This window comes from Oryctolagus cuniculus, chromosome 1 (assembly GCF_964237555.1).
Source record: "Oryctolagus cuniculus chromosome 1, mOryCun1.1, whole genome shotgun sequence".
Classification (NCBI taxonomy): Eukaryota; Metazoa; Chordata; class Mammalia; order Lagomorpha; family Leporidae; genus Oryctolagus; species Oryctolagus cuniculus.
The window spans coordinates 141,131,391-141,144,104 of NC_091432.1; the positions used below are offsets into that span (position 1 = coordinate 141,131,391).

Consider the following 12,714-nt stretch of genomic DNA (forward strand, 5'->3'; position numbering starts at 1 on the left):
CATAGAGACCCAGATGGAATTCCAGGCTTCTGGCTTCAGCCTGACCATCCCCAGCCATTGCAGCCATTTAGGGAGTGAACCAGTAGATGGAAGACCTTTTTCTCTCTCTGTGTTTCTGACTTTATCTCTTTCGAATAAATAAAATATCCTAAAAAAAAAGTTTGTTGTAGTGCAAAAAATTTTGAAATCTATACATATAAGAATCTTCAGGATCATGGAAAATGCATATTAAGAAAAAAACTTTAAAAAAAACTTTTCTTCTTTTAAAAATATATTTTGGAGCATGCCAATTAATTACTTATTTGAGAGACAGACAGAGATCTCTCATCCACTAGTTCACTCCCTAAATGGCCAGGGCTGGGCTAGACTGATGCCAGAAGTCAGGAACTCAGTTGGGGTCTCCCATGTGGGCAGCAGAGACCTAAACATTGGAGCCGTAACTGCTGCCTTCCAAGAAGCCCATTAGCAGGAGCTGGAATCAGGACTGGAGCCTGGTACTGAACCCCGAACTGATATGGGCTGTGGGTATCCCAGCCCACAGCTTAACTGTCAGGCTAAAAGCCCGCCCAAGATTTCAAAATTTTTTGCACCAAAAACAAATTTTCCTTTGAATTCCATTTTTCCATGAAGTTCTCAAGCTTCTGGACACTGTGAGAAGCTACCAGCAACTGAATCTACTCTGCACAGTAGTTCAAAATATCACATCTGTGATCCAAAAATCTGCAAAGTTTGTTAATGAAAAAATTAGTCATCATCCCTTAGTATAGATATAGGCTATACCCTATGGTAACAAAGGCAAGCTATAACAATAATACTCAAAACCAATAGTTTGTCTATTAGCAATGACCACTTACAAACTGTTTTGGGAGAGAAGGGCATCACAATTAAGCCAAAATGGTGCAATGCCTCATAATACGATTATGATGGGGGCCAGCATTGTGGTGTAGGGGGTAAAAGCTGCTGTCTGTAACATATAGGTGCTGGTTCAAGTCCCAGCTGCTCCACTTTCAATCTAGCTGCTATGGGCCTAGGAAAAGTGGTGGAGGGTGGCCCAAGTGCTTGGGACTCTGTCACCCAGTTGGAGGCCTGGATGAAGCTTCTGGCTCCTTCAGCCTGGCTCAGCCCTGGCCATGGTGATCACTTGGAAAGTGAACCAGCAGATGGCCGATTCTCACTCTCTCTCTCCGTCTGTCTCTGTAACTCCCACTTTCAGATAAATAAAGATGATGGTTTTCTTACTGAAGGACGTAGAAGACAAATGAGAAGATGCTTTAAAGAAATTCACTGGGGCCGGCACTGTGGTGCAGTAGGTTAAACCTCCGCTTTTGCCGCTGGCGTCCCATATGGGCACCGGTTCCTGTCCCAGCTGCTTCTTTTCCTATCCAGCCCTCTTCTATGGCTTGGAAAAGTAGAAGATGGCCCAAGTCCTTGGGCCCCTCCCTGCACCTGCGTGGGAGACCCAGAAGAACCTCCTGGATCTTGGCTTCAGATTGGTGCAGCTCCAGCTGTTGTGGCCAATTGGGGAGTGAACCATCGGATGGAAGACCTCTCTCTCTCTCTCTCTGCCTCTCCCTCTCTGTGTAACTCTGACTTTCAAATAAATAAATAAATATTTTAAAAAAGACCTTTCTCTCTGCCTCTTCTGTCTGTACTATCTCTCAAATAAATTAAAAAAATCTTTAAAAATTTCAGATTAAAGAAATTCAGTATTGTGAATATATACACTTTCCTTGTTAATTTAAAAACTGAAGGCTATTCCCAAAGCAAAGTCACAGTGAAAATTAAAAAAAAATAAGAACATAGAAAAAAAAAGTAAGCTTGTATTATGGAAGTTTTCAAACAGAAAGAGACTGGAAAACCAGTGATCCTTGATCCCAGTCAACCATCCTTGATACTTTGTTACAGTCGCCTCATTAACAGGAAGGGCTAAAGACATGCGGTCTGCCTTCACTGAAGTGTTGTAAAGTTCCCACTTCTGTTAAAAAAGATAGTGAAAGGGGAGCAGCCCTCACCTGGGGAGCAGAAGGTGCAGTGGTGGGGGGAGGCTTCCTGTCCAGACAGCTCCACTCTTGCACGGGGTGACCCAGGTAGACAGGCCCCGTGGACTGGTACAAACCTATTTCTGGAGTGAAATTCACCAGCCTCTGCAACAGATTGTGAAAACATCCCCCTTGGGGGCAGACACTGTGTCCAAACCCTGTCTGGCAAGACAGTTTGACCTTGGTGAGACCAATCCTAATTCCTGACAAACACTGGATGTAATTAACAAAGGGTGGGGGAGGGCGGTCCCTTTGCTATATGGGCCGTGGAACCAACTGCAGCTGTGTAAAACCTGCAACACGTTTTCTCTCGGCTTGAATTTTCTGTTTGCATACTGCAATCCTAATGAGCCCCAAGTAAACTTAATTCTTCCTTCTCAAGTGGGCTGATGTTATCTTGGTCCATGATTCTTAACACTGCTTGCATCTCCTTAGATCTACTAATCTGCTCAGGCTGCTGTCATAAAATGCAGCAGACACGAATTTCTCAGTCTGTTCATTTCATTTATTTCTATTCTCCAAGAGTCTGGAGAAATCCAAGATCAAGGTGATGGCCGACTAGGTTGCTGAAAAGGGTCTTCGGCATATAGGAGGTCCCCTTTACTGTGTCCTTGCATGTCAGACAGAAATACCATATCACTCTTTCTTCTAAGAACAGTAATCCCATAAGGAGGGCCCCACCTGCATAACCAAATATAACCCTAATTAGCTGCCAAAGGCGGCCTCTGCTCCAAATACAGTGTGGGGGTTACGGCTTCAACATAGAAATTTGGGGGTAGGCACAATTCAATCTGTGACATTAGAATAATGCCACTCACCTACATACATGCATTACTATTATCACACCTCAAATATTTAACAGTAGTTCCCAGTGTCATCAAACTGTCCCAAACATGTTCCCATATATATATATATATATACATATATATATGATTTATTTATTTGAAAGGCAGAGGTAGAAATAATCTTCCAACTGCTGGTTCATTCCCCAAATGGCTACTATGGCCAGAACTGGGCCAATTAGAAGCCAGGAGCCAGGAGCTTCCTCTGGGTCTTCCACATGGGTGCAGGAGTGCAAGCACTTGGGCCATCTTCTGCTGCAGGTGCATTAGCAGAGAGCTGGATCAGAAGTGGAGCCGGCACTCATATGGATGCCCACAGTGCCGGCGGCAGCTTTACCTGCTATACCATAGTGCCAGCCCTCATACATGCATGTTATCCACTAGGCTAAATGTCTCCTCTCCCCTCAGGTTGCTTTGCATTTTTTAAAGATTTATTTTTCTGGGGCCGGCGCTGTGGCACAGTAGGTTAATCCTCTGCCTGCAGCACCGGCATCCTATATGGGCATCCCTTCTAGTCCCGGCTGCTCCTCTTCCAGTCCAGCTCTCTGTTGTGGTCTGGGAAAGCAGTAGATGGCCCAGGAGCTTGGGCCCCTGTACCCACGTGGGAAACCTGGAAGAAGCTCCTGGCTTTGGATCGGTTCAGCTCCGGCTATTGCGACTGTTTGGGGAGTGATCCAGCAGAGGGAAGATGTTTTTCTTACTGTCTGTAACTCTACCTCTCAAATAAATAAAATCTTTTTTTAAAAAGACTTATTTTTCTACAGGCAGAGTGATAATGGGAGGAGACAGAAAGAGAGAGATTGTCCATCCTCTGGTTCACTTCCCAAATGGCTGCAACGGCCAGGGTTGGTCCGTGCCGAGACCAAGAGCCCAGAATTCTGTCTGGGTCTGGATGGCAGGGGGCCAAGTACCTGGGCACATTAGCAAGGAGCTGGATAGGAAGTAGAGCAGCCAGGACTGAGTTTGGTGATTGATACAGGATGCCAGGGTTGCAAGTGGCAGCCTAACCTGCTGCACCACAAGGCCAGCCCCTGTCACGCATCTTAAGGTTGCTATGGTTTGAGCACCGTTTGGCTCCCTCACTCATACCGATGCTTAAATCCCACAGTCTTATGTGAACAGTTAATTACTTAAGGTAAGTGGTTAATAGATTATAGCGACTTGATGCAATTATGTTTGGGCATTGGGTATAGAGAGAAAAATCTGAGTACTAAACGGCTCCTTTACCACAGGGCCCTTGTTTCCTTACAAGTCTTCCAAGTGTTCCTCTAACCCTAGGTAGCCTGTAAAATGAAGTTAGGTCTCCAGGCTTGATTAGATGCACAGCAAACATTTTTGACTGGAATACTCTGTAAGTATTCCTGGGCTCATCCTGTTGTATCACAACAGGAAGCACAAAATACCTTGTTCGCTCACTCTTCAGGGAGGCAAAATTTGATGTAGAGTTTAAGGTGGTGACAGCCATATTTATAGGGTTTTTCTGGGGACAGGCATTGGTGCAGCAGTTAAGATGCCACTTGGAGTGCCACACTGGAGTGCCCGGGTTCCAGTCCTGGGTCCAGCGTCCTGTGAAGGTGGGAGCTCAGCTCCTTGGGTCCCTGCCATTCCATGGGAGACCTACATTGAGTTCCTGTTTTCCAACCTTGGCCTGGTCCAGTCCTGGCTGTTGTAAGCACTTGGGAAATGAGCCAAAGAATGGGAGATTGCTATCTTTCAAATAAAAAAGTTTTCTAAAAGTAAATAAAATAAAAAGGATAAAATATTTTTGGAAAACAAAAATAGGAAGAGGAACTTATCCCACTTGACATCAAACCATTTTTTATAAAGCTACTGTAATTTAAATAATGTGCACAGATACAAATAGGCAAAAAGATCAATAGAAAAGACCAGAATCAGAGCACAGTATAAAAGAGAACCGATTTATAAAAGGGTAACATTTTCAATTAATATGGAAAATGATCTGTGTAGTACAACATTTTGGGATAAAAATAGATTCTGTATCCCCCAAATGAATTCCAGATAAAAAGCTAAATACTTATTCAAGAATATGTCTAAAGTAAATAGAACAAACAAAAAATTTACACCACCTAGAAACCTTAAAAAAAAAAACTGGTGAAACTGACTTGACAAATCGATTGTAGAGCACCATGAATAGAGAGAGTATGTCATGAAGATTAAATGGGCAGAATCTGCAAAATGTTGAAGGGCTGCTGCCCATAATGTATAACAAGCTCCCACAAATCTAAAAGAAAATGAAAACAGTCAAGTAGAAAAATAGGCAAAGGAGATGAGTAAGAAATTGTTAGAAAAAGTATTGCAAATATCTGGGAACTCTATAATATGCTCAGCTTCACTTGTGATCAGGGGAATGCAATGAAAATAAAGGTGAGGGGCTGGCATGTGGCGTAACGGGTTAAGCTGCTGCCTATGATGGAGCATCCCATATGGGCGCAGGTTCGAGTCTGGACTTGAACTTCTGCTCCACTTCCAATACAGCTCTCTGCTAAGGCACCTGGGGAAAGCAGCAGAAGATGGCCTGAGTGCTTGGGCCCTGTACCCACGTGGGAGACCTGGGGATGAAGCTTCTGGCTGCTGGGTTGGGGCTGGGCCAGCCCTGGCCATTGTGGTCATCTGTGGAATAACCAGAGGATTGTCCCTCCTCCCCTGTAACTCTGCCTTTCAAATAAATAAATAAATAGTTTTTTAAAAGAAAATAATGAGATAGAATTTTTATTCTCAAACTTAAAATGTTGGTTATATTGGGGAAAACAAGTAGTCTTAAATATAGTATCAATGAAAAAATTTTTTAAAGATTTATTTATTTGAAAGTCTGAGTTACACAGAGAGAGGAGAGGCAGAGAAAGAGGTCTTCCAACCACTGGTTCACTTCCCAATTGGCTGCAACCAATCAGATGCCAGAAGCCAGGAGCTTCCTCCCGGTCTCCCACATGGGTGCAGGGGCCCAAGCACTTGGGCCATCTTCCACTGCTTTCCCAGGCCATAGCAGAGAGCAGGATCTTAAGTGGAGCAGCCGGGACGCAAACCAGCGCCTATATGGGATGTCGGTGCTGCAGGAGGCAGCTTTACCCACTAAGCCACAGTGCGGGCCCCTCAATGAGAATTTTTTAAAAAGTGAATACCCTTTGATCTACCTGTTACATCTCCTGTGGATATACACCTTACAACAGTCATGGAAGAATTGCAGGTACTAGTTCTCCCTCCTAGCCTCTGTACAACTTAACATCCACCCTTAGAAGACAATGGAAAAATGCAATTAAAGGGTGTCCATTTTGGTGTGAAAAGCTTTTGAAATCCACATTTTTTCCCCATAATATGCATTTCCCAGGCTCCTTGTTTCCCAGGAAGGGAAGTTATTTCCACATAATGATAGGGTTTCCTCTTCATATACTAGGGGAATGCTCGGGCGGTATTTATGACAATTCTGTACAGTCTGTGCCTTTTATTGGGATTTCTAGTGCCAGCGCCCTGGGGGTCCTTACGTTTCTCTGAGTCTGGGGGAACCACGTGGAGTCCCTACTTGGGTGCTCGGAGGCCCTACTGGGGTAAACCCCTCGGAGCCTGGGCCGACAGCTGGGCTCGCTACTGCCGCGGCCAGCAGTCTGCCGCAAGGCCTCCCCTTCCTCCTGGTCCCAATACCAGGCTCGCGAGCCCCGCGCTTCAGGCTCCCCGAGGCCCGGGCGCGCCGCCCCGCCACGGGCTCCGCACTCGCGGATCCTCGGCCTTCGGCGGCTTCCTGGGGGCAGACGGGGGCACTGGGCTGCGGGTCGCGGGTGCCGGACGGAGGCGGGCCGGCCACACTCCCCGCCTTCCTTATTTAGCGCTGCTTAGGGGGTCCGTCCACCGACCGTGGGAGCCCAACGGCCCCTCCCCGAGAAATTAGCCTTTCTGAGAGGCTTCCGGGGGACCCGCTCGGAGCCACCTTCCTCGTCCGGAGGCTGGCGGTGGTCGCCGCGGGGTAAAATGTGAAGAATGCCGGGGGGGAGGGGGGGATGGGAACGGCTCGCAGACCGCGAATTCGGGGGCCCAGAAAACCGAAGTGCTGCCTTCCAGTCCCCCCCGCCATTAAATGCTACCACGGACATCCGTGTAAATAAATGACAGCTCCCACGAGGACGGGACGGTCTGGAAACCCAGGAGGAAACAAGAAGGGGCTGTGACCCCCCGCCCCCACAGCTCGCTAGGTAGAAGTTCAAGGACGAAACTCAGCCGCTGGCCTCGGGACGTCCTCCCAGCTTCGGCCCTGCCCTGGGGACGCCTCCGCCACCCGCAACCGCAGGTGTAGACACTGTTCCCCGGGTGGGTGCGGGCACTGGCTCCCCGAGGCGCGGAGCCGCACGCACGCCCGCTCCGCCGCGTCTCGGCGGGAGTAGTTCCGTCACCTCCTGAGGGGAGCCCGGCTCCGGCTTGCTGGGAGACACGTGGGGCGTACCTGCCTCGCACGGCCCGGCAAGGTCCGAAACCAGCTCTCCCCTCAGCCTGCGAGGTGCGGACGGCTTAGCCACTCCGGGCTCCTTTCCAAGCCGGCGGCCATGGCAGGGGTCCCTTTCCTTTCGCTTGGCGCGAATAACGAGGGACGCCCAAAAATACTTAAAAGAGTTGTGCGTGCCCCAGACCCGGAGTGAGTGGCCAGGCGGGGGTCTCCGTAAACGCTGGGGGAGGGTCTGCCTGAGAGAACTCAGAGGCGGTCCGGCCGGCCCTCGGAGGCCGCACGCCAAACAAAAGTTGGGGGCCCCCTCCGGGGGTCGCGAGCGCGCTTTGTCTCTGATTGGTGAAGCCGCTCAGACTTTTCTTTATGGCGTCACCGACTACCTGCCTGTAGAAAGGCCCCGTCCCCGTGACGTCACGCGGCGCCGGCCAATGAAAGGCCTCCGCCTGCGGGCCCCGAGGAGGGTTGTGGGCCCTTTTTTGTGAATGAAGCTCCACGGAACAGCCCTCCTGGGGTCCCCGGGAGCCGCGGCCCGCTGTGCTCGGGCGCCTCGGCAGCAGCGTCCGCGGCCGCGGTGGGCGCGCGCGCTTTGCCCGGGCAGCCCCTGCCGCCGGCCGCAGCAGCGGCGCCTCGGCCGCGCCAGCGGGCGGCGGGCACCTGGGGGCGGGCTGGGGGGCGCCGGCCGCGGCAGGAGGCGCTGTAGCGAGGGCTGCGGCGCGGGTCCCGCTGCGGCCGCGGGAGGGAGCGGGGCAGGCGCCGTGGGCCGGGCCCCTCCTCCGGCTCCTGCGCGGCCGCCTCCCAGCAGGCTCGGCCGGCGCCTGCTGCTACTGTCCCCGCAGCGCTGCTGCTCCGCGCCTGCCGCCCCGAGCGCCCGCGCGCGGGACTGGCGGGGGCCTCGGCGGACAAGCGGGCGCGCGGGGCCATGGTCGTGGTCCCCTGACGGGCCGCGGCCGCCTCCATGAAGCGGAAGAGCGAGCGGCGGCCGAGCTGGGCCGCCGCGCCCCCCTGCTCGCGGCGCTGCTCGTCGACCTCCCCGGGCGTGAAGAAGAGCCGCAGCTCCACGCCGCAGGAGCTGCACCGCCTGGACCAGGACGACCTGTACCTGGACATCACCGGTGAGCCGGCGGGCGAGCGCGCGCGCGGGGGGCCGCACCCCGCTGCCCACCCCGGGGCTGCGGAGGCGCCTGCGGGGGCCTCTCGGCCCCCAGTGCCCGTGGGTGTCCCGGCCGCCACACCCCCTGCGGGGCGCGGGCTCCCTGGGAGAGCCCCCCGCCTCGAGTTTGCAGCGGCGTCAGCTGTAACTTTATCCGTGCAGCACCCTCCTCCCGCGGGGAGGGCCGAGGGTCACCTTCCTAAATTGCGGGCGTCAGCTCGGCGCCCCGGAACGTGCGGTTCCTCCCCGCGGGCTTTTCTCGGCGTTCCGCTACACGCCACCTCCCGGGGTTGCGAGCTCGTGGCCTCTGGACCCTGGGGGTCGGTCCCAGAGGGCTCCCCGAGTGCGCCGGGCACGCCTGGCCCGGCAGCTGCCCCCTTGCAAGGCTGGCCGAGCCACCGCTGCCCAGTGGACAGAAGCGTCCCGCGTGGCGCGGCGTCCCCGGCCGACCGCGGGTCCTGTTTGTCCCTAGTATGCGCTCACGCACGCAACTCTCCAGTGCCCCCCCACACACCGGGGGTCTTGCTGTTCCTCTACTCCGAGAGGAGGGTCGCGTTTGTCGCTTCGTAACCCGCCGGCGTGCCGAACGGGCAGGGTTGTCACCTGGGAACAGTCCCAGCCAGGCCCTTGGGGTGGCTGTTGCATTTGAGTTGATGGATGATGTTACTCCGGAAGTCCAGTGAGTGGGACTTGGCAGCCTTTGGGTCTGCCTGGCTTGACCCCGAGCGTGCAGGAGTCCGGTGTGGTGCTGTGAACCGCAGGACTGTGTCCCGCGGACTGCGTGAGCCGGTGCCTGTGGTTTTTTTTTTTTTTTTAATAAAGAGTTTCCCGCCCTTAGCCTTTGATGAGCCAGGTGTGCCGGAGCGGTGAGAGCCTGCACGTACATTGAGTGACCCGTTACCGTGTCGGGTTGCCGAGAAGCACGGTCCACGGAAGGTTTAGCTGCGAGTGGAGGGAGGTTGGGTTTGGTGGATGGATCCGAGGAGCAGAGGAGGGAAGAGGCGGGCTTGCTGTAAGTACCTATCCCCGGCTGGCACCTGCCTGGGTCCAAAGTACAAGAGGGGTGCCGCAGGACCTGTAGCCACCTTGCTGAGGCTGAGCTCAGGGCCCTCTGCACCGTGTGCACCCCGGGGAGGGGTGGGTGCCTGCGCCTGGCTTCTGACACCTTTTCTGTGTTGCAGGATCTGTGTTTCTTGGCACTGTATTGTAGGGCAAATAACACGGTTCCACGACCCAGACTCTAAGGGTAGACAGAAAAGTTGGTGTCCAGGCCGCTGTGGGTGGTTTCGTGGAAACTTCCAGAAACAGGTTTTCATGTGTTCGTATTATGTGTATATATATATATATATATTTTCTTATATATATGCATGGTAGGCCACAGCGTGTGTTACGCATTGTTCTGTTGTCACAGTATTTCTTAGCAGAACCATTGTTCTGTAGTGGTACACACGAAGCTCCCTGCTGGGGCTAAAAGTAGATGTGGTTCTAAAGAGTAAAGCCGTAAAATATATATTTGAATTTTAATGTGGAGAGATGGGGAAATTTAAATGTTTTTATTAACTTGCTTAGCTCGCTCTTGGTAAACACTTGTTTCCGGTCGGAAAGGTTTTTGACAGCAGTCCTTGTAGTAAATCTTCTTTTCCTTTCAATGACATAAAAAAAAATGACTGAGGTGAGGCGGTGACCGATTAATTAACTAAGCATCACCAAGCATAAAACCAAAATGCCGGATTGCAAGCTACAATCATGGGAGGGTCCAGTCTTGTGGAAGGTGGCTGGAGAGGGAGAGGGTGCAGGGTCAGCTTCCCCTAGGGGTTTCTCCAAGTGTCCCTGAGGGAGGGCGTCCCGCCCGCCTGGAGGAACGACACTAAACCAGTCTTCCAGTGGAAGGCAAGTTGGGTGCAGAGTTTGCATCGCTTTCCGTTGGGTTTGCAGGGAAGGCTTGAGGCCTGCAAATGGCAGATGAACTCCCCCCCTCCCCAGCCTGTTTTGCCCTCGGTCGCTGTTTTCTTAATTTGAAAAGCAGTACACGTGCACTTCTAAAAGTCTGCCTCCCTTGGTGACACTTTCCCCCTTTCAGTGTTTTGCACATATTCGAGTTTCCACAAATTGTGCCATCCAGCATTTTTGCTAGTGCTGGCTGGTAGCGCCTCGTGTGGCTGAATCGTAATTTGTTGAGTGGTGAGAAGTAAGTGGTTGGTTGGGGTTTTCCAGGCCCTAGTTACAGGCGGATGCAGTGGCATCTGTGTTTGTGTGTGTCTGTCTACGTGTTGGCAGCTCTGTCTGTAAACTTCCGGATGTGAAAATGCCAGGCCTAAGTGTGTACGGCCTTGTCCATCCCTCAGTGGACTTTCTGGCTATTCTGAATAATGCTGCTGGGAACATTCGTGAGGTTTTCGCGTGGACGTGTTTTCAGTAACTTTGAGTGTTTGCCCAGGAGTGCTGGGGTACGTGGTGGCTCTGTGTTTGATGTTTTGAGAAGGCGCCAGACTCCCTTCCAAAGCTGCTGTGGCTCTAGCATCCCCCCAGCAGTGTACCGCATTCCACAGCCTTGCCAACGCTTGTTACTAGATCCCGGGGACCCCTGGGAGCTGGTTTGTAAACATGGGGTGTTAATGCATGTTGTCACTTTTGCCCTTGGATAGAGTTTTTTATTTAAAGATTTGAGAATTTATTTTCATTTTATTTGAAAGTCAGAGATCTAGCTGGTGCTTCCACTCCACCCAGCCCTGAATGCCCACAATGGCTGGTGGCAGGGACCTGCTACTTGAGCCATTGTCTGCTACCTCCCAGGGTGCGTTTTCCCAGGGACCTAGAATCAAATGGAGCTGGGCCTGGAACCCAGGCTGTGAAATGGGATGTCAGTGTCCCACGCTGAGTCTTAACTACTGCATCAAATGCCTGCACCTTTTTTTTTTTTTTTTTTTTAAGATTTAGTTATTTATTTAAGAGCGTTGGGTATGTGGGAGGGGGCGGAGAGAAATCTTCCATCCACTGATTTCCTCCAGAAATCTTCCATCCACTGATTCACTCCAGATGGCCACAATGGCTGGGACTGGGCCAGGCCAAAGCCAGGAGCCAGGAGCTTCCTCTGGGTCTCCACGTGGGTGCAGGGGCCCAAGCACTTGGGCCACCTTCCCAGCTGCTTTCCCAAGCCATTAGTAGGGAGCTGAATCGGAAGTGGAGCAGCTGGGACTTGAATGGTCCTGCATGTGGGATGCTGACATGGGGATTCTGGCGTTGCAGGCAGTGGCTTAACCCTTTGTGCCACAACGCCAGCCCCAGTAAAAATTTTTAACTTCAGTCATCTGACATTTTAATGTCAGCCTATTTAATCTGTAAATTGCACTCCCATTGATGTGAGGATTTCATTTGTGTGCGTTTAGTATCGGGTACTTGATGCCTGGTTTTGTTCCTGTTGGCCCTTGTTATGTGGTCACACCACGGTACTGGACATTGACTCCTTGTGCAGTGATGTGGATTTTTTTTTCCACTTCAGCTGTATCCAGGTGCACAGCGTGAGACCCAAGGTCAATATGCAGTGAAAACAACTTGCATGAATGCTAAGGGGTGATGAGGAAGAGGGCAGAGTCAGTTGCTGCCGGCGCAGAGAGCTGAGAAGAGGGGCTGTGAGGAGGGTTTCCCCTGGGTGGCCTCTAGAGGATGATCGAGTTCTGAGCACTGGCCATGGCTGTGTGCTTTTTCTCAGCCTCCTCGGTCGGTGCCAGAGGTCAGATCTTTTTTTTAATCTAGATTTTCCCATCTCTTACATAGGCCCACTATAAGGGACAGTACATAGTCCCCGCTCCTTTTGATTAATGGATACTCTGTTTGAAGACTAGCACTACTGTAAAATCTCCGCTTGATAATTTGTGGGACTTAACTAGTTGTTGCAGAGCATCGACTGATTCCACTTTTTCCTTTTCTAGGTGTCTGCTTAGTAAAGACAGTTGGTAATAACTGTTGGCCAAAACAGTCTTGGTGGTTTGTCTTAAGTTTCTTTCTTTTCTTTTTTAGTTTTCCAGTGTCTGATTATAACAAATAATTTTATTGGAGAAGCTAGTTAAGGTCAGGATTGCCCTTTTAAAGCAATACTCAGCAAATAAAGGATACTCACCAAATAAAATTAACCTGATACAGCGTCTCCCCTCCTACCCCATCTATTTTTAGGATCTTTAAAAATCACAGCAGACATCATTAGGAAAAATTTATTCATTAATTCAAGAAGTATTT

General features: G+C 51.2%; 2 protein-coding genes across 10 annotated transcripts in view; both read left to right on the forward strand.

The window, feature by feature from the left end:
- Positions 1-1,624, forward strand: part of PRXL2C (peroxiredoxin like 2C) — a 31,642-nt gene extending 30,018 nt beyond the window's left edge. The window contains exon 7 of the transcript XR_011379114.1: positions 1,214-1,624. The gene's annotated coding sequence lies outside the window, so the exon portion shown is untranslated. The remainder of the gene's footprint in view (positions 1-1,213) is intronic.
- A 6,525-nt stretch (positions 1,625-8,149) lies between these two features.
- CDC14B (cell division cycle 14B) overlaps positions 8,150-12,714 on the forward strand; it is a 107,681-nt gene continuing 103,116 nt past the window's right edge. For 6 of the 9 annotated variants that reach the window (XR_011379078.1, XM_051818502.2, XM_051818497.2 and 3 more), the window contains exon 1: positions 8,151-8,443. Coding sequence is in view for 8 of the 9 variants with exons in the window: in XM_051818502.2 (XP_051674462.2) it covers positions 8,287-8,443 (157 nt within the window). In the remaining variant the exon portion in view is untranslated. Of the gene's footprint in view, positions 8,444-12,714 lie in introns of all 9 variants that reach the window. The other 3 variants (XM_051818537.2, XM_051818531.2, XM_051818489.2) reach the window with 2 other exon arrangements.